Source organism: Echeneis naucrates, chromosome 17 (genome assembly GCF_900963305.1).
Source record: "Echeneis naucrates chromosome 17, fEcheNa1.1, whole genome shotgun sequence".
NCBI classification, from domain to species: Eukaryota; Metazoa; Chordata; class Actinopteri; order Carangiformes; family Echeneidae; genus Echeneis; species Echeneis naucrates.
Window position 1 is genome coordinate 21,601,933 of NC_042527.1, and position 22,493 is coordinate 21,624,425.

Genomic DNA, 22,493 nt, shown 5'->3' on the forward strand with positions numbered 1-22,493 from the left:
CCCTCCCCGCTCCAGGGTCTGGGACCCCTGTTGTACAGCTGACAGAGGTCAGAGGTCACAGAGGGTCAGACGGGGTCCGTCTCCTGTTTGAGGTTTGAAGTGATTGTTTGAATCGTTTTCTCACGATCTGCTTCTTCTGCCTCCTCCAGGGTTCATCTCATCGACCTGCTTTAAGTTGGTAAGTCATGTGACCCGCTCCGGATTATGAATGTTAATGTCTCTCCTCTGACTTTGGTGTCCGTCTCGTCCCATTGGCTGCAGGGCTGGCTGACATCATGTCCCGCCTGGTGCTCTGTGTGTCTGTGGTCGCCGCTCTGTGGTCGGCCTCGGTGCTCAGCCTCTCAGGTGGGGGTCCGTCGGCCACATCAGTCAGCGGCTCACAAAGATGGTTCTGGTTCTGTAAAAAAAAAAAAAGGGGGATTTTTTGGTTTGTACGGCTGCGACACAAAGACGTGATGAATTCTGAACTGAGGTCCTTCATGTTTCAGGGGATACGTTCAGCAGTAACCAGAAAAGGATTTCTCCTTTTTGACCTGTTGTCTTATCTTCAGTTTCAGTTTCACATCTGTTCTTTATTTCTGTGCCTGTTATTTATCTTTGCTGCTCTCATCGATGTCAGGATTTTATCAGGTTTTTTTTTTTTTTGTGGAGCCAGTGGCCACAACATTTGGTTCCACTTTGTTTATATGGGGAATGACATTATAAGAAAAGATGCTGTCAGCACAGAAGCCTTCAGTTTGGTCTAATCCTCGGCCTCCCTCAGTCTTCTCAGACGCCCCGGAGGCCCACATGCTGCTCCGCTCCCGCCGGGCGAACTCCTTCCTGGAGGAGCTGAAACCCGCCTCGATGGAGCGTGAATGTGTGGAGGAAAGGTGTGACTTCGAAGAAGCCAGAGAGATTTTTGAAACCAGAGAAGCCACAGTAAGTTCTTCTAAGAGCTCAACTGTTTTCCAGAGAAAAGTTTTTCATGTCGTATGTTCATCTTAGAGATTACATTCACAATGAACCAGCAGCAGTCCATATTTTATTTTGAAGGTCCATTTGAGGACCATGAGGGGAACTTTAATCGCTTCATCACTGACATGTTCTGTCTGTTTGCAGCTGGAGTTCTGGACAGTGTACACAGGTAGGAAATGAATGAAACACAACAAACATCCTGGACCAGAATCAGAGTCCGGCTTCAGATACTCCAGTTAGACAGAGACACAGACGTTCCAACAATACAGCGGAAACCAATTAGAGTGAATCATTGACTGAACACTTTATCTGGGGGGGTTCTTTGTGTTTTTACAGTTTCTTGTGTAAACTATGAACCCTGTCGATGACAAGTTTGTGATTCTGATTGTGACCCGTTCACACTCGGCTGATTAAAATCATCACTGTCCCTGACGTACAAACAGGTTTGAACCAGGACGTGTCGTCCGCTGGGCGGACACTTTGTGTTTGCAGCACCTGCAGAGCATTATGGGAAACGTATTTCACGTTGAGCTGACTGTGTTTCAGATGGGAACCAGTGTAACTCCAACCTGTGTGTCAACGGAACCTGTGTGGATCTGTTTCAGGCCTACGCCTGCCGCTGTAACAGCGGCTACGAGGGCAAACACTGTGACTACAGTGAGTCTGTGTGTGTTATATTTGTGTTAAAGTTATATTCTTATCTCGCTGTTATCCCGTCAGTCTCCAGGTCCTGCTGCTGTAGCTGCTGTCAGGGAGTAGAAATCTGTAGAAAAACATCACCGGAGTCCAAAGTCTTTCTTAATGTGATCTCATTTTCCCTCCTGTTTAAATACACGTCCAAACAGTTTGTGTTGTTCAGTGTAACTTAATGAAAAATAAAGATTTAAGGATTTTAACTGCAACATTTAAACAGAGAAGACGTTTCTGAGCTGGATTTGACGTTTGAACTGTGACGTTAAACAGAGACTTTGTGTTTCAGCTCAAACAGCCACCAACTGCTCTGAGGATAACGGCGGCTGTGACCACGACTGTACGGAGAGCAGGGACAGGCTGAGCCGGAGCTGCAGCTGTGTGGGCGGATACAAACTGCACGACGACTCCAGGAAGTGCGTTCCCAAAGGTGAGCCAATCAGAGATACGCCGTGGGACTGTTGACTGACCGGGAACAACCACACCAAACCTTTTTCCCTCCATCATCCGGCAGGCCACTCGTCCTGCGGTCAGCTGCTGATTGGCCGGTCGTCGTACACCAAACCAATGGACGGTCTGCTGCCATGGATGGTGGGAGGGGAGGTGGGGAAGAAGGGAGAGAGCCCCTGGCAGGTAACATGAGCTTTACTGTTGCTGCCGAGCCTGTTTTCAGATACGTTTGAAAATAAAAAAATAAATAAAAAAAGGACCCAAAGAACACGTGGACAGGCTGGACAGTGTTTCTGTGTGCAGGTGCTGTTGCTCAACGCCAAAGGAGAGTTTCACTGCGGCGGCGTCCTGATCGATGAGAACTGGGTGCTGACGGCCGCTCACTGCCTGGACAACAGCCTCAGGTTCAGAGTACGGCTCGGTGAGTTCACTTCAGCTTTCATTCTGCGTTCGACTGGAAGCAAACAGAAAGAAAACCTGATATGGAAAGGTTCATCTCTGTAGTCCAATGAGCCGCCGTCCGTCACGTCCAGATGGGACTTTGTCGGTGCTCTGCAGTTAACCCAACCGTAACCCCTTCACTCTCACCTGGACGACATCCAGTTATCCAGAGTGAAATAGGTTGTTTTCTCAGAAATGTGTCACTGAGGGGAAGGGAAGGTTTAGTGAAAAGCTTTCTGTGTGGAAGTAGACGGAGCAGAGCCAGAAGGTGTGTTCACATCGCAGTCCGGTTCCCAGCTGGGGGGGGCAGTAAACCTTCATGTACCTCCTCGGACTGATATCCAGGGAACTCTGATCTGTGTCCTCAGGTGACTACGAGCGTCACCGCCTGGAAGGTTCAGAAGTGACCCTGAAGGTCATCAAGTACTTCAAACACCCCGACTACAACAGCAGGACGGTGGACAACGACATCGCCCTGCTGCGCCTGGAGACCCCCGCCCCGTTCTCCGAGTACATCATCCCCATCTGCCTGCCGAGCCGCGAGCTGGCCGAGCGGGTGCTCCACCTCAACGGCACCACCACCGTGGTGAGCGGCTGGGGCAAAGACAACCTGGACAGCACCCAGTTCAGCTCGGCGCTGAACGTCATCAAGATCCCGCTGGTCAGCCACAGCGTCTGCGCCCAGAAGATGACCAACAACATCTCCAACAACGTCCTCTGCGCCGGGATCCTGGGACAGAGGATGGACGCCTGCGAGGGCGACAGCGGAGGACCCATGGTCACTCTGTACCGAGACACCTGGTTCCTGGTCGGTCTGGTGTCCTGGGGCGAGGGCTGCGGCCTGGAGGACAAGCTGGGCATCTACACCAAAGTGTCCAACTACAACGAGTGGATGGACAGAGTGCGTGGGGACTGGGACCGAAGTAACACTGCACCTCTGTAACTGTTCAATAAACTCAGTCTGACTCAAGACGCTTCAGTTCCTTTTTTAAATGGCCGAACACGTTTTCGTCCCCGTGAACGACATCCGAGAAGCTTCAGGCGGTCGGAGTCTGTACCAGGTTCCTCACCACAGAACCAAAAAAGGAACGGTACTTTCTAGAATCATTGGCACCAAAATGTCTGCTTTGGCTTCAATTTGACGCAGGAAGAAGCATCAGAATTGGCGGCGAACGCATCACGATAAGGACAGTTTCCGTATATCATGTGATTCGACTCAGTCAGGGAACTCAAGGTCAAAGTTCAACCTCTCCATGACAGCAGCTCAATGTGTGTAAAGATAAAAGGAGGGCGCGCAGGTCAAAGGTCAGGTGCAGGAAATGATTTGACAGAGAACACAAACATGATTCCTGAGTGACGCTTTATTTGATGGACGTGGACGGTGGTCCGGTCCGATCAGGCTCCCCTGACTCTTACTGTAACCTGACACTGTCAGTGTGGCGCTGATCCGGTTCCCGGGTCAGGACTCGGTGTCCCCCGTCTGGTCTTCAGCTCCTGTTCGTATCTCTGCAGCTGAGACAGGAAGCCGGGATTCGGCTCGACGACGTGACGAGCCGTCTTCACCTTCTGGAGGACAAAAAAGAAAAACGAAACAGAAACAGAACACCGGACATTCTATCCGCTGACCATCAGGGGGCGACTCCACGGGACGTAATAGAAGTCTATGGGAAAATGTCCTTATATTGAAGTCTATAGGTAAATGTCCCTCCTCCGAACTGATATTGAAGTCTATGGGAAAATGTCCTTATATTGAAGTCTATAGGAAAATGCCCCTCCTCCGAACTGATATTGAAGTCTATGGGAAAATGTCCTTATATTGAAGTCTATAGGTAAATGGCCCTCCTCCGAACTGATATTGAAGTCTATGGGAAAATGTCCTTATATTGAAGTCTATAGGTAAATGGCCCTCCTCCGAACTGATATTGAAGTCTATGGGAAAATGTCCTTATATTGAAGTCTATAGGAAAATGCCCCTCCTCCGAACTGATATTGAAGTCTATGGGAAAATGTCCCTCTTTCCCCCACCTTCCCCTTCAAATCTGGTTTGAATTGGTTAAAACACGATATAGGCGACGGGCCGTGCTGACGTCAGAGCACGTGCTCACCTGGACGGCGGCAGTCAGCGTCATCCCGCGGTGCTTCATCAGGTAGGCGATAACTACGGTGGCCGAGCGGCTGCGCCCGTTCTTGCAGTAGACGACGCTGCGGCCGCCGCGCTCCGCCTCCGCCTGGATGACGTCGGCGCAGCGGTCGAAGTGGCTGTAAAGGTCCTCGTTCGGGTCGTCGTAGACCGGAACCTGCAGCTTGGTGAGGTCACCGGAAGGAAACGGCTGCTGGCGGGACACGTTGACGCAGAGAGTCACCGCCTCCTTCCGGAGCAGCTCCGAGCTGCAGGCCGAGCGGGAGTTACTGATGAACAGCGCGTTGGTCACCTGACACAGCTGCAGCATCCCGGACCCTCACAGGCTTCCGTACTCCACCTGAGGCTCACTGGAGACACACCACAGATCCATCAGGACACCTGGTGAGAGTCCTGGACTGACTACACCTGGACCTGGACCTGAACTGACTCTAAACCTGGACTTGGACTGACTAGACCTGGACCTGGACCTGAACTGACTCTAAACTTTGTCCTGGACTGACTAGACCTGGACCTGGACTGACTAGACCTGGACCTGAACTGACTCTAAACCTGGACCTGGACTGACTAGACCTGGACCTGAACTGACTCTAAACCTGGACCTGGACCTGGACGAACTCTAAACCTGGACCTGGACCTTGAACTGAACTGACTCTAAACCTGGACCTGAACCTGGACGGACTCTAAACTTTGTCCTGGACCTGAACCTGGACTGACTCTAAACCTGGAACTGGAACTGGACCTGGACTGACTAACTTGGACCTGGACTGACTAAACCTGGACCTGGACCTGAACTGACTCTAAACCTGGACCTGGACTGACTAGACCTGGACCTGGACTGACTAGACCTGGACCTGAACTGACTCTAAACCTGGACCTGGACTGACTAGACCTGGACCTGAACTGACTCTAAACCTGGACCTGGACCTGGACGAACTCTAAACCTGGACCTGGACCTTGAACTGAACTGACTCTAAACCTGGACCTGGACCTGGACTGACTCTAAACCTGGACCTGAACCTTGAACTGAACTGACTCTAAACCTGGACCTGAACCTGGACGGACTCTAAACTTTGTCCTGGACCTGAACCTGGACTGACTCTAAACCTGGAACTGGACCTGGGTCTGTTAAGTCCAAGCTGAAGAGCCTAAACCTTCATTCTATGTACTTACCATCAGGGGGCGACTTCACTTGTCTTAAAGATGTCATACTGTATTGAAGTCTATGGGAAAATGTCCCATAGACCAGAGAGGAGGGGAGGAGTTACTGACAGACTGAACCAACCAATCAGGAGAGAGAACACAGCAGGTCAGAAAAACAAAATGGCCGGCAGATAAATGAGACCGATGACGTTTCTGTCCAGCTCAGGAACCATAAACGCACCTTGTTAGTGCGTTTTACCAACAGTAACACCTGCAGTGAATTCCCTGCTGAGTTTTGAAAACTGATCTTCTGAAGCGTTTGCTCGGTAATCGTTAGTGCTCCAACTGGAATAATAAGTTTAGTTTGTGAAGTGAAAACAAAACTTGATGCTGTTTGTCTTCTTCCAGCTGTTACAGAGCAACACAGTCAATCATTTGGATCAACCTCCAAACGTCTGCCTGGTTTGGTGAGTTCTCTGAGCAGGTTAATAAATCACTTAGAACATTATTGTTATCTGTGTTTGGTTATAAGAACACAAACACGAAGGTTAAAATATAGAAGAAAAATCATCCTCAAAATGAATTAAAGGTCACGTAGACCAACACATCAGCACAGCGAGGACGAGGTCAGTGAACGCCTCACCAAGGACACCCTGACTTACATTGATCAGCTGATCTCCAGGCTCCTGTCTCCGTCTCTTCACATGAACTCGGCTGTTTCCTGCTGGTCCAAATCAGACGGTTCAGACACACTGCTGCTATATTTACTGCTCAGACTGACAGCTGCTCTGCTCTGGGTCCTAAAGCTGCTCTCATTCATGGACAGGGAGAAAACGGAAAAAGTTATAATCAGCAATAATTTCTTGTTAATTCATTGTTGAACTTCTGTGCTGGATTTTTCACAGCTAGTAAAAAAATCTGCTGAATAACTTTAAGCATTCAGTTGCTGAACACACAAACAGCTGCCGAGGCCTCACCTCTGGCCGGGAACCAGAGTCCGCCTGTTTTTGTTTCCTTCCTTCATTTTAGCGTGAAACTTTGTTTTGTCCGAACTCAGTTAACAGGCTCTGACATCATCCAGATTAATTTGTTGGTTCATTTGTTTTAGAATGAAAAGGGGACTCTGTTCTGATTGGGGGATTCAGTCTGTCAGTCACATGCTAATCATGTGTCCACACATTGGGAGGTTTTCCCATAGACTTCAATCCAATCTGACTAATTCCTGTCGCCCCCTGTTGGTTACTAGATAAAACAAAGGTTCGAGACTCTTTAGCTTTTGGTTACATCTTCAGAACCAGAGTCCAGGTCCAGGTTCAGAGAGTCCAGTAGCAGACTGGACTCTCAGTTATTATCTCATCAATTGAAGATGAAGGAGGAACCCAAACTGGATCCGGTTCTCCTGAAGGTTCTCCTGGAGGTTCTCCTGGAGGTTTCATCACCAATGGCTGGGTTTCTCTCCAGAAATGGAAAGAGCGCCTTGAGAGGCTGTTTGATTTGTGACTTTTCTGAAAAAGACACAAAGTCGCCACTCAAAGATTCACAAACACTGTGGTGACGTCAGAAAATGGACAACAGTGATAAAATGTTTTTTTTTTTTTCTGAAACATGAACGAGCATGTTTCTCTCTCCTGCTCGAGACAGACGAACAGAGAAATCTGTTAGTGACGACAAAATGCAGAAACAAGTGAAGGAAGTGATTTTATTGTTGCGGTTGAAAATTCATCACACATGCAAACAGCGATGTCGAAGCCGTGTATCAATATTTTATTAGCAAACCAGAGAAATTAAGAAAAAAAAAACAGCAGAAGGAACTGAACAATCTGTGTTTCTGTAGGTTCTGTACAGGTCCAAATATTCTACAATATATACTATTATACAACTGGATTACATTTCATGTCATTAGTACAGCAGTCACAAAGAAAAACTTCAAGTCTGTTACAGCAGCGTCGTCTCAGCAAACTTCTCCAGCTGATGGGAATCTGCTGAACCTTCCCTCTTTTCCACAAAGTGCTAAGTCTTACATTTTTTCACCTCAGAGCACACAAAACTCCCCAGGATTGTGAATCACATGTTGAGATTGAGCTTTAAACCTAAAATCAAACGTGAGGATTTAACTTCAAATACACAAAGATACTGTGAAGCAAAAACAAAGGAAAGTCGGTGTAAGACAAACTGATTTAAGGAATTTAAGGCCTGACGGTCGGTTCCTCCATCAGTTCCATGTTGGCTCAAGAACAACGTGGAGATGTGGAAAAACCTTTTGTTGGCAACAAAAGTGTAAACAGAGTCCTGTTATTCCAAAGGAAGAGATGTTTTGGGAAAATTATTGGGGATTGGATCAAAACTTAGAAGTTCAGATTGATCTCTTGGCTCTTTAGCATAGAACAGTTAGCTTAGCATGGAGCTTTGATTCTGGAGGAAAAACCCTCCTGATCAGGACAAAGATATTAGTGTTCATTTCTGAGCTCAGCCGGGACATCTCTGGATATTTCCCTACATGGCTGATCTTTTCCTTTAAACGTGGATGACCCTCAGCATCCAGAAGCCCAAACGCTGAACTACTGAAGATCCACACCACAAAACTGTGGCGTCTTTATGAGCTATTTCAGATCCAAAGAACCACAAATTCCTCATCAAACATTTGCAACCACCAAATCAGAAGCTGTAAAACTGCCCGGCCTCTTATTGTGTGAATATTTTGATCATTCTGCCTCCATCCGTATAGTTTCACATTTCTGATGTCCTAAAATAAACACTTTACCTCGAGTGCTCGGTGAGTCCTGAATAAAGACAAAGACTCTTTCATTCTGCTGTTTTAAAACTTCTGCCTACAAGAACTTCAACCCAAACACTTTTTTTTTGTAAGCAGAAGCAACATTCGAAGAAACGGACATGAGGTGGCCTAAAGTACTCAACCAAAACCCGGTTAGGGTGTCAGGTCCTCAAGCTGTTTCTGAAGTGGACTGAACCTGAACCTGATTCTTCTTTGGTCGTGTTCTCTCTTTAAAAAAATGGAGATTTCAAGAATACAGAAACTGGCCACCTGCCCCGCCGACAGTACATCACTTGCTGTTAATGTGACCACACGTTAAGAACAGTCTTTTTCTGGAGAAATCCTAAATCTTCATCATCCTCATTTTTCATTGCACAACTTACAACTTAAAGTAAAATGTTATTTTTATAAAAATAGTAAAATAATTGAAGGTTGTCTTCCACCAACCGGCTGCACCTTCACACGCCCGAAGTCCCTTCTGTTCAGTCAGCTTTCACTGAGTTTGTTTTGTAAAAAAAAAAAATCTTAATAACCTTTTTAAATTGTGACACATGCAGCTAATGAGGGTGAATAACGAAGCTGCACAACTAATGAAGAAATAATGGAAATCCCAATGAGGCCAATCCAGATCACAGGAGCTGATAGTGTGTGAAGACATTGTTGAGCACCATCAGCCCCCAGATGTGGTGTTCTGTAGACAGAAAGGAACCAAGTTCTCTCTTTTTTTTTTTTTACTACTGAACGGCAAAAAACATCATTCCAACTGAAATCGTCTCACAAAATCTGCCAAAGTGAAACTTTTGGGCTTCAGTGAAGCTTTCTCAGGCACTGGACCTTCAGAATTAGGTGTAGAGAGTCAAGCTGCAATATTCAGAAGAAGAACTAGAACTAATTTGACCTTCGTGAAGCTGCTTCATTATTTCTCCAATCACATCATTACTTAGAAAAACAGACATTTTAGGTTTGTGTATAAAATGCTTGCGACCACTAAATGTAAGTTAAAGGTTGTTTTAACATGAAGAAACAAAGATGGCGGCGCCGTCGTGTCGTAAAATGACTTTAAACATCTTTGGCATTTTCGGGCCAATGCGACATCTCCTGTTGCTTACTGACACACAGATACTGATATGTGGATACACATTGTTACCCCGTGTTAAACTGAACACAACAAACGTTAACTGGTTTAAAACGTGAAAAATACAGCACAGCCTGCAGGAGACAAGTGTCAAACTGCAGCAGCTGTTACTTGCTTACGGGTGGAGCAGGAGAGGAATAAATAAACTTTTATTTCAGTGAAGCGGACACAAAGTGTCCTCGCTGTCAGACAGATGGACAGCGGAAAGCAGATTTGTGGCGAAGGCGTTGATGCGTACGGGGGCTAGTGCACCTCGATGGAAGCATGTTAGCAGGATGTTGTGCCGGAGGCGGCCAGCAGCTCTTCTTCTGGGGGCAGATTAAGACGCAGAGGACTTTTCTATCTACAGGAATGCGTCTCACACAAGAGTCCGAGCAGGTTTTCCTTCTCTGACCTCAGTGAGAGGGAATCACGGGGCTAAAGATACAAGTCCGTCTCCAAACAAGAGACTGCGACATATTAAGACGGTTGTTTATGATACATCATCAATAAAAGAAAAATACTGTAACAAAACTGATCGTGGTGTGACAGTATCAATGATGCATCGCTGACAGTGTCGCAATATATCGAGTCATCGATTGATGTCCCACCCCGAGCCCACGGAGAGCCCACGGAGGTCGGCCCGCTCTGTAGTCATGCAGCAAAGACAAAGAAACACGATGAAGACCAAAGCGGTGGGGTCCGACCTGAGGCGTTCCGACCCACAGGTGCTGGCCAGGTGGGTGAGGGCGGGGTCAGGAGTGATCAGGAGTGATCCATGGGTTCAATGGTGTTGCTCTGCTCGGCGTCCTGGCTCTCCATCTCCTCTGGCTCCTCCGCCTTCCCGTCTGCTTTTCCAGCTGATGCTACACCTGCTGCAGTTGGAGGTTGGTGGCTGGCTGTCGATGCTGGTTGGCCTGTGTCTGTCTTAGTCCCGCCTGTCCGGTCCTGACTGGCCCTGCCCCCTGCGGCTGCAGTACTCTGCTGCTCTCTCAGGTGGCGCTCCATGGAGGCCTGGATGGAGGAGACCATCTCCTGCAGCTTCCTCCGCTGCTGCTCCATCAGACTCGGGTCCACACCGCGACCGTCCTTCATGGTGACGAAGCCTGGCGCCATGCGGACCAGCTCTCGGGTCGTGTCCTCAGGGATGTCTGACAGGTCTGGTGGACCTCTCGACACGCTGGCGCTCAGGTCCACGCCGCTGCTGTGCTGCCGTGTGATAGGCCGGTGTTCTGGAGGGGAGGAGCCACCGGCACTGCCCAGAGAGTGACCTTTACCCTGGAAGGCGGTGACGCTCTGCAGCTGCTCCTTCTTACGGACAACCCCACCGCTCCCCAGCCGCAGCACGCCGTGTGACGGACTTCCCTCTCTGCTGCCCCTGGTGGACGCCTCTGACCGCAGCTGCACCAGCGCCTCCTTCACCAGCTCCTCCACATCAGGGCCGACAGGGAAGTGACCGGCAGTGTCCACGCACAGCTCCAGACGCTCTTCTGCTGCGTTGTACACAAAGGTTTTCCCCGTCAGGTGAGGCAGCGTGCAGTGTTTCCCATCCATCAGACCTGGAAGACAGGAAGTTCAGGAACTGAGGTTGGAGGTCAGAACTAAAATATAGACCTTTAACAACAGAAGGAAAAGAACTTAAAAAAGAGGCTTCTTTTGTGATAAAACTCTTAACCTTGCTGGACTTGACTGTCATCGTCAGCCTTCATGTTTTTGTGTGTTAGTAAAAAGAGACGCTCTGTAGTGACAGTGTAGTCTTTTCCTGGACATAAGATTACTGACCACTAGAAGCAACTTGACATCTATTCCCGTTTGAACTTCATTATATTTTATTTGTGGCTGCATCTCTGTGTACAAAGATGTGTGATGTCTTTGTTTCATCCTCCACCGACTGACCATTTCATCCACAAATCCCCCTGATAACAAACCTACCCATGTCTTTCTTGACAATGTTGTAGAAGACGCCCCCCTGCTGGAATAAGTGCGGCAGCTTCTTTGCATACGACCAAACATCTTCACCTGGAACAGACAGAAACATTCTGCACAAGTTAATGAGATTTTAACAAACCAGCTGCCATTTGAGACACACAACTGTTTTAAAGGGAGTCAGGACATTTTGAACCCTCTGAGTTCAGACATCCAGTTGGAATTTCTTTTCAATAACATCAGGTTTGACTCATCCTCAACACGACCTCTGCTGATTATACATGTAATTCAACCTGGACAGTTTCACTCCTTCACCAAGAATAACAAACACAGTTTGTCGGAGGGGGTCACACCACTGAGGAGTTATGGCACTGTAAAGACCACCAAAACAATAAAACACAATTTATCCGCAGTGGAGAGAGAAGAACATTAGAATAAAATCAAAATGAGTTGCCTGAAATAACAGGTTGTATTTTTGCTTATAGTTATTGAAACCACCGAATTGAAAGTCAAAAGTAATGTGACTACAACTGATCTGCAAACTCTGACAAACAAAAAGTGAGTTTGTGTTCTCGTCTCTGTCAGTAACAGAGAAAACAGTCTTTGAACACCATTTTCATTTGGAGATGGATCTGACCGGCTCTGTACTCCATCATGATTGGATAGTACAGTCTGTCAGTCACAGCGTAGCCCCACCCCCCTGATCCATACAGCTGGTCTGCAGAGAAATGGTTTCAGTTTTTCTCCTGCTGACCAACATGTCGCTTTACTTCCTGTCTGTGGACTTCCTCTATGAAAACACTCTGTCATCATTTCTCTGGGCGCCCTGTGGCGGTTCTGGAGAGATGTTTGAAGCCACATGAATGAGACATGTTAATGTGACACTGAGTCATAAATGATCTGACAGAGCAGATAGTAACAGAAGTTAACAGAAGTAAACGTTTCTGTATGACGTGTCCACGTAATCAACACACTGTTGTGTTCTGTCTTGGAGCAGAAGATTATTGAATATGAGCTCAAACAGGAAATGCAGCGTCAGGCCTGCAGATGAACCCTCCCTGAATATCGACAAACGCTCTCTGTCACGCTGCCTGCTGGCCTGTTGGCCTGCTGATCTGTTTATCTGAATGCACCCGCGACCCTTGACCCTGTTGGCAGGCCCTACACCTGAGTCAGCACATTACAGCACACACACTTTTTCTGGTAGGCTTCAGAGCAGCCGATCAGAAACGAGACCCTCTGATGTGTTTTCACCAGCAACCTGTGAGCTCCATCAGCCGCTCAGCCGACACCTGCAGGTGTTTCACACACACAGATGAGCTGTACCTCTGGGCCAAAGCCTCGGAGCGCTCACTGAGGTGAACGCTGCGTTTCATTACGTGAGCTCATTCAATGTCACAAATTCACTCCAGTTGTTGCAGACTGACATGGAGACACATCTACTGGAGAGGTCTTATCTCCAGACTTCAGGTTCTGAGCTAATCACATTGATAACTTCTGAAGTGGAGTCCCTGACAGAGTTCCTGAACATCCCCAGCACAGTCTCACAACAATTCAATTCATAAGTAACACAGTGACCATCTATCCTTCCTTCATCTACCTCTAAACCTAAACCTGGACCTGGGTCTGTGAAGTATTGAATGACCATCAGGGGACAGCTCCTCTGGCAGTAAAGAGAGGTCAGAAGATGATACTGAAAACTGTGAGAAAAGCTCTAAAATATGTGAATGTAACTTTTAAAGTGCAGAGCAGAGTCCAGACACCAATATTTCTGTGACAGCTGTGTTATCAGATGTTTCCTGACTTCGGATGGTGAAGAGGTAGCAGTCATTGACCACCAGACTCTGCAGTGCCTCCAGAGCACCACGTTACTTTTAATCAATCAAATTATCTCTTTATTTAGAAAATATAAATTTGGCCTGGGTGAGCAGAAAAAGCTCAGACTATAAAAGCTGTAACTTTTATATTACGACTTACTATTGATTACTTACCTGTTCAACCATCTGAGCAACCAAGTGATTAATCAGAAAATTATTACTTGAAGGAACCATAGACCTGCTCTGACTTAACTTATTGAGGCATGATTACAGATATTTATCAGATACCTCAGATTACCTGGACAATGCGAGTCAGTTTATCTGCCTGAAGCTGCTTCCACAACTGAACTGTGTTTCTGTGAAATCAGCTTCATTAGGAGGGCGAAGGGCTCGAGGGAGGCGGCCTACATGTCACACTTTGTATTCTTACCCATCAAGGTTGCTAGGAGACAGAGAGAGGACATCTCAAGGTCGATGCTGTCCTGCAGTTCTCGGCTGCTCATCCTGCTGGACGTCATGCCATCCTCGCTCTTCAGTGAGTGGAGGGCGGAGTGCGAGCTGGAGGCCCGAGGGATGGAGGCCGTGGGGCTCTTGTCCTCTGGGCCCCTCAGTATCTCCACCGTCACCCTGTCACCGTGCTGCAGCGCCACCGGCTCGTTCTCCTCGCTGTCCTTTGGAGGGACTAGCTCCTTAGGTGGGAAGCCGTAGCGGATGAACTGCTGTGATGGCGGCACGCTGAACTGGTTGGCAATGCTCCTCTGCAGCTCTGAGAAGGTGGTGTGGACCTGCAGGGTCAGCATGGCCTGCCTACCATCACTGGTGGTCACCCGGATCTTCTTCTCCTTGTAGGATGCAGAGGGGGAGGAGGATTTGGTGGGCGTGGCCGGAGCTGAGGAGGAGGATGTTTCTGGAGAGCCGCTGGGGGAAGACGCCCGGCCGTGTCCTTTCTGCTCCTGTTTCAGCTTGTCAGTCCGTCTCTTCTGACTGACGAAGGCCTGTTCGCTGATGCTCTGCTGGATGCTGCGCTCTGCTCTGCTCATCGTCAGCTCCTCCTTGTGGAGCGTCTTTGCTTTCTGCCCAGTCAGGATGATCTTTGTGGGCGGCTGCGGGTCCACCACCTGCTGAGTGTCTGCAGTGTCGGTGTGACGCTGGACATGAGCCCCGTCGATGGACACCGGGTTGTACTCATCTGGGTTCTTCTTGGCCGTGTGATGCAGGATGGTGTTGACCACTTTCTGCACCAGGATCTCGCTGCCAAATTCCCCCGGGAAGTGCTTGGTGACCAGTTTCATAGCCACATCATAGACATTGCTGTTCAACGCTGTATCAGTCTCATACTGAAACCAGTACACAGTCTCTCGCACCACCCGACCCCCCCACTCCAGTGTGATGGGGAAGGCCTCAGGGAGGTTGTCATATTCCTTCCCCTCCCAGTAATGCTTAAATCCACATCCACACTTCCCGCCCTGTGAGCGGGTGTTGGTTCTGTCTCCGTCCAAGTAAACCACAGATCCGTTACCGCGGATATGACGGACAGACGTCCCATGACACCAGTTGCAGGTATTGAGGGAGCTCAGTTTGTAATCTGGCATGAGGACGTCTCTGTGGGGTTCATAAGAGCAGACCACATTGTTGAGAGGGAAGCTGTAATTCTTGTCTGGCCGCAGCTGGCCGTGTGTTGATTTGGCCAAGTTGTAGAGCTTCCCACCAGGAACCAACCACTCCGGAGGGATGTGTAGCTCAGAGAGGGCGCCGCAGATCAGGCAGCGGTGCAGGCGGTTCTCCATCATCGACTTCTTAGCTGCCTCCGTCACCTCTTCAGGCTGGATACCGATCACGCCGGTCCGCCTGTAGACATATTGGTGCACGTCAGCCACCAGTGATGGGTGAATGTTGTGCTTCTCCATGAACACCTCCTCCATGGCGTTGACCAGCCTCATCAGATATTTGTCCTGCAAGCTGCGGTCACCTCCAATCACACAACTGCCGTCCGATTCCAGCTTGATGTACTTCCTGATGAGCTCCTGAGGGACGCCCCAGGCCTTTGGCAGAAGACGGGCCGGCAGCTTGGGCAGCACCGTGTTCTTGATCCCCACCAGAGGGATGTAGTGGTTCCTTCCAGAGCTGCTCCAAGCGATGCAGATGGGCTTGTTGAGCTTCCCGTCTTTCCCCCGGCACTGCTCCTCGGGCACCAGCCCGGGCAGGAAGGTGGCTGAGTAATCCCCGGAGCTCCTCATTCCGCTCAGGGAGTCCAACAGGATTATAGGTCTATGGAGGACGTTGGCCAAACCAAAGATGTGGATGTTGCGCAGTCCAAGCGGTACACCTTCAGGTGGGACGAACAGGGGGTCGCACTCATTGATGATGTCCTCCCACTCCGCTGCGTCGATGAAATCCTGGAACAGGGCCTTGTAGCGGTCCAGGTTCTGCTTGAAGTTCTGTTTGAGGTTCTCCCTCAGGGCATGCCAGAACAGCTCCCTGCCCACCAGAGCCCTGGACACAGCGTGCACCAGGCAGTGGCCGTCCCCATCTACGTGGACCGGAATGAGACACTCCCGGTTGCCGTTGGCCTTCTTCACCTCCTCCAGGGTGTCGTGCAGGTATATGAGGCTTCCTGAGCGGTCCTTTCCGTAGCCCATGGTGGACACATGGTCCGGCTCGATGAGGAAGGCTCTGTCTCCCAGCAGCGAGCAGTCGAACATCTCGCCCTGGTTCATCTCCCTCAGCAGCTTGGCTTTGCCGGTTTGTTTATCCATGCCGTACCGGGTGAGGACCGGGGACAGGAGCTTACAGTGGTAGTTGGACAGCCCCATCACCTTCACCAGCTCCGTGCCTTTCTTCGGGGCCCCGGTGACTCCCAGCAGGGCGTTTCGGAGCAGGTTGTGGAGCACCACATCTGGATCCGTCACCTCCTCGACGCTCAGCAGGTTCTTCTGTTCGTGGCGTTGGCCGCACTCGGTACACTCGATGCTAACGGAACCGTGAGCGGGGAAGAACAGCCTCGCCTGACATTTCGGGTCCGGACAGGTACCGGACAAAATCCGCTTGTCCTTTTTCTTTGAGCTCTGAAGAAGCGACATCTCGGGGAGGAAACACAAAAGAAGCTGAAACGGTCCGTCGGCCTCACAGAACCATGATACCCTGACTCCGACAGACGAGCCCGGACCCCGCTAACGACAGTTATTCACCAAAATAACACAAGAACAACACGGAAGCGGCTGTTGTTTTTTTTCTTCTTGTGCGACTGACCGTTGCTGTACGTCACACGTAATGACGCTGGATTGTGGGAGTTGTAGTTCTGCTGCGCAGCCGCGTCGAGGCATTTACACGCCACGACGATTGAAGCTATTTCCTCCTTTTTCTGTGAACGTCGTTTGAAAATTGAGGAAAATGTCTGAAATCTAAACCGAGTCTGCTGCTGAGGTGTGACTGATTAAAAATAACTTAATGTGTCGAGCACTACATTTACCAGGATGCATCGCGCCGCAGCGACGTTTTCGTTGTGTCAGGAAGTGAGTAAGACAGAAAAGGGCAGTTTGGAGAAGAAGGGACGGATTTTACTTCGTGAATTTAACCCCGACATGCGTTGAAATCATTTCTTTCCCCGCTTGTGATTTGGATGACTCGAGCAGTAAAACTGGTTGAATTGGATCTTAAAGTTCCAGGTTAACAGCCGTTTGCTAGTTAGCTTCGCAGCTAGCCTCCGTAGCGAAAACCAAAAAACCAACCGTGTTTACAGATGGTCATTATTTCATTTATTTCATGGAATCCGTGTTTTCTCACCTCTCAACAGCTCAGCCCGTCACGGTGTTAAATAAACTTTATTCTTACAGTAATCTGATGATGTGTGAATGGAATCGGGTTCGTTAAACCTGAATAATGTGTAATATCCACAGAGAATAAAATCATACGAGGAATTTCCAGCAAAATTACTTTGTGTAAAGTTCATTCAAACACAAAACTTAAATATATACAGATCAGGAAATAGTTGTGGTGCCCATTTACTCAGAAATACACCGAAGATCTGTTAGTTTGTCTCTCACAACGGAGTTTTATTACTATGTAGACAGAATTCTACATCTTCATATTAATCTGGTAATTTATTTTATGTGATATTCAGAGTATTCAGCTGCTTAAACTGTATGACAACACAACGTAAAACAAACAGTCATACACCTGTAAAAAGAAGAGATATTCAGGAGAAAGGTGCAGCTGCAGTGCAGATGTCTGTTGTAACAGCTGAATGTTATTAAATGTCAAAGACATTTTGTTCGATGATTTTAATAATTAATGACTTGCTCTGTTTTCACAGTGTTATTTTTACCTTCTGACAAAACGAGATAAAAGCATCATGGTGTTTCTATGGCAACCACATTCCGCATCAGCTGGTGATTCTTCACTTCTTCAGTTGAACCGCTGGGGGGTGATCTTCCTCCAGCATGGCTCAGATTCAATTAGACACCGGAAGCAGACAGCAACTGACACAGACCTGATTTCATTATGATGTTTGTTGAGCTCGACATCTGTTTTATGAGACAGACAAAATAAGTTAAATGACAAAATAATTCAGTTTCTTTGTGCCAAATGATGGAAGTCAGTCTGTGGCAGAGTTCCTGTTTGTATGTTGAATTAACAGCACTTTTCTAAAGCAGCTGTTTATTTTGCAACACAAGAAATGAACAAAAAAACATGACACCACAATCAGAATATTTGGATTGTACACAGGTTTTTAAAGGTTTTCTTAAATTCTACCAAAATATTTAAACATATTAAATTTAAAAATGCGATTGACTTAATATTTATGGTGTTCCAAAGATATTACAGATATAAATCAGGTATAAGTCACTGTGTCATGATTAACGGGGATGTTGTTGATTTCATCAATGCCACCTGTGCTTTTCTGCTGTCACGAGCGAAGGAAGCCTTGATTTCAGATAGCAGTTTCCTCTGTGAGCCCCAGGGGCTGATGGGAGGTTGGAGGAGGCGTTAGAAACCACGTGACCCCGGTCTGATCTCACAGCTCGTCCTTGTTTGGCCTCAGCTGCATCAGAGCTCCACTTCTCCTCAGGTTCCCCAGAGGAAACACCGCTGCACAAAATGCTTCTCCTCCCAGCTGCTGCTCTGTGCTGTCTGTGTTCAGGTGAGTGATTCCAGCCAATCAGGAGCCTCCACCTGTGACCCACACGCTCACACTGACCTTCATCTACCTGTCCGTCTCTCTGCAGCCATGGTTGCCACGGCAGCAGAGGAGCTGATTCAGGACCAGTTATCATTGACCAGGAGAGTTGGTCAGTCAGCCTCTTTCACCTGTGAACAAACTCAGAGCTGTGACGATGATTATGTTTACTGGTACCAGAAGAAAGAAACATTCACTCTGATTCTGGATATTAAAACGAGTGATGGTGCTGTAGATAAAGATTACGATCATCCTCAGAAAGATGATTTCTCAGCTGTTAATATCCAGAACGGCTGTGAGTTGAAGATCGACAAAGTTAAACTCTCTCATTCAGCCTCCTACTACTGCAGCTGTCAGAAGGATGATCCCCACAGTGAGAAAAGATCCCTGCAGCCTGAACAAAAACCTTCAGATGAACTGATGTCAAACAGTGTTAGTGACAGGAAGACAGCAGGAAACCACAGCCCAGGGTCACAGATTTCACCTCCAGCTCAGACTCTTGTTCTGGACTCTTCTCTGATATTGATTCATATTTGGATGAGATATTTCAGCAGCTTTCCTGTTGGTCCACACAGTGAGGACGAAGAAGACACACAGGAGCACAATAAGAAAACAAGAGGAGGAACTGAATGAATCAAATCCTGATGAAGAGACCTGACAGACCTGCTCCACCAGAGTCACAATGTGGTCCAGGAGGAAGGACCAAAGAAGAAGAGACAGTGATGTTGATGTGGACATCAGCTGAAATATGATCCTGGTTCATAATGTGGACTCGTTCAGCTCAGCTGACACATTCAACAGCAGACAGGTTTTTGTATCAGTCTCTGTCACTGTGGAGGAAACTGGTACGACATCTTTGGCTCTGGAACTAAACTGTATGTAACAGGTAAGACAAACATTTCTTTTCCTTCAGCTGTTTTATTGAAGAAGTAGAAAATGTGTTTGAAGTCAGTTTGTGCTGCTTCAGACTTCACACGTTAGTTTGTTCATAGTTGGTACAAAGTTCCTGCTGCAGCCGTTCTTCTCTGACAAAGTTCAGTCATTTGTGAAAAGATGAATTCTTTATTTGTGCTGCTGCAGATCAAAAGTTTGTGAAGAGTCCAAAAAGTCTGATCTAGATAGAAAAAGTCTGAATTGTGGATTCTCATCAGCTGCTGCTTCATGAATCATCAGACTGCTTTTCAAATCAATTCACCTGGACATGAAGGATTGAGGAGGATTTTCCTGCTCAGCTGACTTTTTCTACAAAATCTTCACTTCACCAAAGTGAATTTCTCTCATTCGGTCTCAAACCATATTTGCGTGTAAATAAAATGCAGGATGATACATATAGATCTGGACTTCAACCATTTATGAGATTCACATTTGTGTCATTTTAAATGTGTCTGTGAATCCGGAAGAAATATATTCTGTAAAATATACTAAATGGTCTAATTGTATAATAATAAAAACAATAAATAAAAACAATAAATAGAATTTTTTCATTCTAACAAAATTTTAAATTTAGCTGAATGTCTGAAATCTGATTTAATAAATATTGTATTTCCCAAAAAAACTCATTGAATTTAAAATCAGATAAAAATGACATTTTAGTTCTGATACAAATATTGTAGTTCCACTAACACACACATATATTCTGATATATTCTGAGCTAAATACGGATTTAAAGGATTTAAATTGTGTTTCCATCTTTGACTTTCTTGGTGTTTAAACGGTGATAATAAATATTTGAAACGACGAAATAATTCAGTCTGAAGTAGAATATATGTGATCGCTGTCATCAAATCCAAAATGAATAAATGATATTTGAATATATGGAGAATCCAAAATGTCACGGTAAACCTGGGTAAGTGTGAGAAAATGTAAAAATACTGGGAATATATGATGGAAAACATCTGTGGATAAAAGCTGCTGATGTTTCTATCATGAAATGTGTTGGATAGTAAATAGTGAACAGCATCTGATCTGAAGTGTGTTTGATTTTGTGGGACTGATCCATTATTCTAATCAGATGTATATTCAGTGTTGTCTGATGTGTGTGAAGCTGAATCCAGTATCTGTATTGATGAGTCCATGTAGTTTCCAGGATCAGACTGAATGCAGTGCAGTGCTGGAAGCTGCTGTTGACTGTGTCAATGTGTGTCTGTGTCAAACTTCAGATGAGCCGGTAGTGAAGCCCGTGGTGAGCGTGTACCCGGCAGCATCCAGAGCCCACCTGGAGGGGAAGAGCTCCCTGCTGTGTCTGGCCTCAGCCATGTCTCCTCCTCTGGTCCAGTTCTCCTGGAAAAGACAGAAGGAGGACGGTCCTCTGGAGGAGCTGCCCCCTGCCGAGGGAGAGCAGCTGCAGCTCACACAGTTGGGACGGGGACGCTCCGCCGCCATCTTGACCGTCCGTCAGCCAGAGAACGCCACGTATAAATACATCTGCTCCGTCAGGCACGAGGGCGGCACAGCGGAGGGCCCGACACAACAAGGTGACCGATTCAGGCTGACTGATTCAGCTCCACGTGGAGACGCTGACATTTCTCACTGCAGCTCCAAACATTGGACTCCTTTTGTGTTTCAGAGGTTCCAGCTCCAGCAGCCTCCTGTCCTCCAGAGACAGAGCCAGCAGTCCTGGCAGCTCAGCAGCAAGCTGACTGTAAGATCACCTGCTCCTCACTGGATCTTAGAGTCTGAGGTCAAAGGTCAGAGACAGTGGACAGACTCTGTGATTCCTTTTCTGTTGCAGTGCTTCCCCTGGATCCTCTCCAGCCTCAGAGCAGGGTGAAGCTGCTCTGTCTGCTCTACACAGTGCTGATAGTGAAGAGTCTGGTGTACTGCTGTGGACTCTCTCTGCTGATGAGCCTCAGAGACGACGGACCGTCCACCAACTACACTGACTGACTTCATCTCAGTCATCACAATTTTCCCTCCCATGTATGTTGTTCTTCACAGCTTAGATAGAATCAGCTGCTTCTCACACGTTTCCTTCTTCTTTGTGTTTTTCTCCTCCTGTGTGTCGTGTTAGTGCAGATTCAGCTGACAGACACTTTCAATAAAACCAGATCAGATCTCACTCTGTCACTTTCTGCAGGTTTTTATTTTATTCATTTGTATTTGACTTCAGATGAAATCATCAGAAACAGAATAGATTATATTGACTTTGTTCATTAACAGCTGCAGTCAGTTGACTGTTTATTCAGAATAACGTAACCTTTATTTCTTCGGAGCACAAAATATATTGATGACTGCTGAAAATATACCGGTTATGATGTTTAAAATGGAGAAGGAAAAACAGAAATTACTAGGATGGACTGCGGAGCCTGGATGAACCAAACAATGCACCACAATCGACACTGACACAATTTCTCCTTTTGGAAGTCAAGAAATCTTCCTTTTCATGAAAGGTTGTGCAGCAAAGCAGGAAAATAAAATGTACATAAAACATAAATATTACCGGGGTGAAGAAATAAACAAGTCAAACTGTTTCTCTCAGATTTCTGATATGAACTCAGTCCTTGTGTCCCACACATATTAGCAGAACCATTAGATAGCTCTGTTCATACCACCGTGGAGCGGCACCACACTGTGTATCTAACCTGGGTTACAATAAACATACAGGACGATGACAACATAGACACACACAATATACAACTTCATGTACACTCAGCTGTTAATCAGCTTTTATCAACAACAACAAATGGATCCAAACAGATCGATCAGAAAAGTCAATTTTTAGTCTGCAGTTAATAATGAATGAGATACATAGAACATAATCAGAAGGAGATTTGTATCTCTTCCTCAAACACACAGTAAGATATGAAGGATTATTTCTCTTTCCAACATTTAGCTGACTTATTATTTATTGTAATAATAATGACATC

The 22,493-nt window shown here is 47.0% G+C and overlaps 4 protein-coding genes across 5 annotated transcripts; 2 read left to right on the forward strand and 2 right to left on the reverse strand.

The window, feature by feature from the left end:
• Window positions 1–275: 275 nt before the first annotated feature.
• proca (protein C (inactivator of coagulation factors Va and VIIIa), a) lies at window positions 276–3,481 on the forward strand. The gene is made up of 8 exons (XM_029525716.1): window positions 276–345; window positions 764–921; window positions 1,102–1,126; window positions 1,504–1,614; window positions 1,937–2,077; window positions 2,162–2,280; window positions 2,401–2,518; window positions 2,907–3,481. The coding sequence occupies exons 1-8, from the start codon at window positions 276–278 to the stop codon at window positions 3,479–3,481; spliced, it is 1,317 nt and encodes a 438-aa protein (XP_029381576.1).
• A 488-nt stretch (window positions 3,482–3,969) lies between these two features.
• dusp28 (dual specificity phosphatase 28) lies at window positions 3,970–6,543 on the reverse strand. Its single transcript, XM_029525717.1, has 3 exons — window positions 6,484–6,543; window positions 4,644–5,028; window positions 3,970–4,104 (listed from the first exon to the last, which is right to left on the reverse strand). Exons 2-3 carry the CDS (start codon window positions 4,986–4,988, stop codon window positions 3,970–3,972), a joined length of 480 nt encoding a protein of 159 aa, XP_029381577.1. The 5' UTR covers window positions 4,989–5,028; window positions 6,484–6,543.
• A 2,771-nt stretch (window positions 6,544–9,314) lies between these two features.
• Window positions 9,315–16,531, reverse strand: vcpip1 (valosin containing protein (p97)/p47 complex interacting protein 1). 2 transcript variants are annotated; one of them, XM_029524294.1, is made up of 4 exons: window positions 13,882–16,531; window positions 11,641–11,727; window positions 10,609–11,267; window positions 10,474–10,548 (listed from the first exon to the last, which is right to left on the reverse strand). In XM_029524294.1, the coding sequence occupies exons 1-4, from the start codon at window positions 16,529–16,531 to the stop codon at window positions 10,474–10,476; spliced, it is 3,471 nt and encodes a 1,156-aa protein (XP_029380154.1). The 2 variants fall into 2 exon arrangements, with proteins under 2 accessions (XP_029380153.1, XP_029380154.1); XM_029524293.1 differs by having other exon boundaries at window positions 9,315–11,267.
• Window positions 16,532–16,946: 415 nt separating this feature from the next.
• LOC115057289 (immunoglobulin lambda-1 light chain-like) lies at window positions 16,947–22,093 on the forward strand. Its single transcript, XM_029524295.1, has 6 exons — window positions 16,947–18,591; window positions 18,677–19,000; window positions 19,466–19,513; window positions 20,787–21,101; window positions 21,194–21,268; window positions 21,359–22,093. The coding sequence occupies exons 1-6, from the start codon at window positions 18,549–18,551 to the stop codon at window positions 21,511–21,513; spliced, it is 960 nt and encodes a 319-aa protein (XP_029380155.1). The 5' UTR covers window positions 16,947–18,548; the 3' UTR covers window positions 21,514–22,093.
• The last annotated feature ends 400 nt before the right edge of the window (window positions 22,094–22,493 follow it).

Excerpts from the sequence above, each read along its gene's own strand:
- proca (XM_029525716.1), top strand. The coding sequence starts at position 276 with ATGTCCCGCCTGGTGCTCTGTGTGTCTGTGGTCGCCGCTCTGTGGTCG. Across the intron at positions 2,078-2,161 it reads CAGGAAGTGCGTTCCCAAAG|GCCACTCGTCCTGCGGTCAG; the intron begins GTGAGCCAATCA and ends ATCATCCGGCAG. Across the intron at positions 2,281-2,400 it reads AGGGAGAGAGCCCCTGGCAG|GTGCTGTTGCTCAACGCCAA; the intron begins GTAACATGAGCT and ends TTCTGTGTGCAG.
- dusp28 (XM_029525717.1), bottom strand. The coding sequence starts at position 4,988 with ATGCTGCAGCTGTGTCAGGTGACCAACGCGCTGTTCATCAGTAACTCC. Across the intron at positions 4,105-4,643 it reads CGCTGACTGCCGCCGTCCAG|AAGGTGAAGACGGCTCGTCA; the intron begins GTGAGCACGTGC and ends TTTGTCCTCCAG.
- vcpip1 (XM_029524293.1), bottom strand. The coding sequence starts at position 16,531 with ATGTCGCTTCTTCAGAGCTCAAAGAAAAAGGACAAGCGGATTTTGTCC. Across the intron at positions 11,728-13,881 it reads TCTCCTAGCAACCTTGATGG|GTGAAGATGTTTGGTCGTAT; the intron begins GTAAGAATACAA and ends TGTCTGTTCCAG. Across the intron at positions 11,268-11,640 it reads CATTGTCAAGAAAGACATGG|GTCTGATGGATGGGAAACAC; the intron begins GTAGGTTTGTTA and ends CCTGTCTTCCAG.
- LOC115057289 (XM_029524295.1), top strand. The coding sequence starts at position 18,549 with ATGCTTCTCCTCCCAGCTGCTGCTCTGTGCTGTCTGTGTTCAG. Across the intron at positions 18,592-18,676 it reads TCTGTGCTGTCTGTGTTCAG|CCATGGTTGCCACGGCAGCA; the intron begins GTGAGTGATTCC and ends GTCTCTCTGCAG. Across the intron at positions 19,001-19,465 it reads TCAGAAGGATGATCCCCACA|GAAACTGGTACGACATCTTT; the intron begins GTGAGAAAAGAT and ends GTCACTGTGGAG.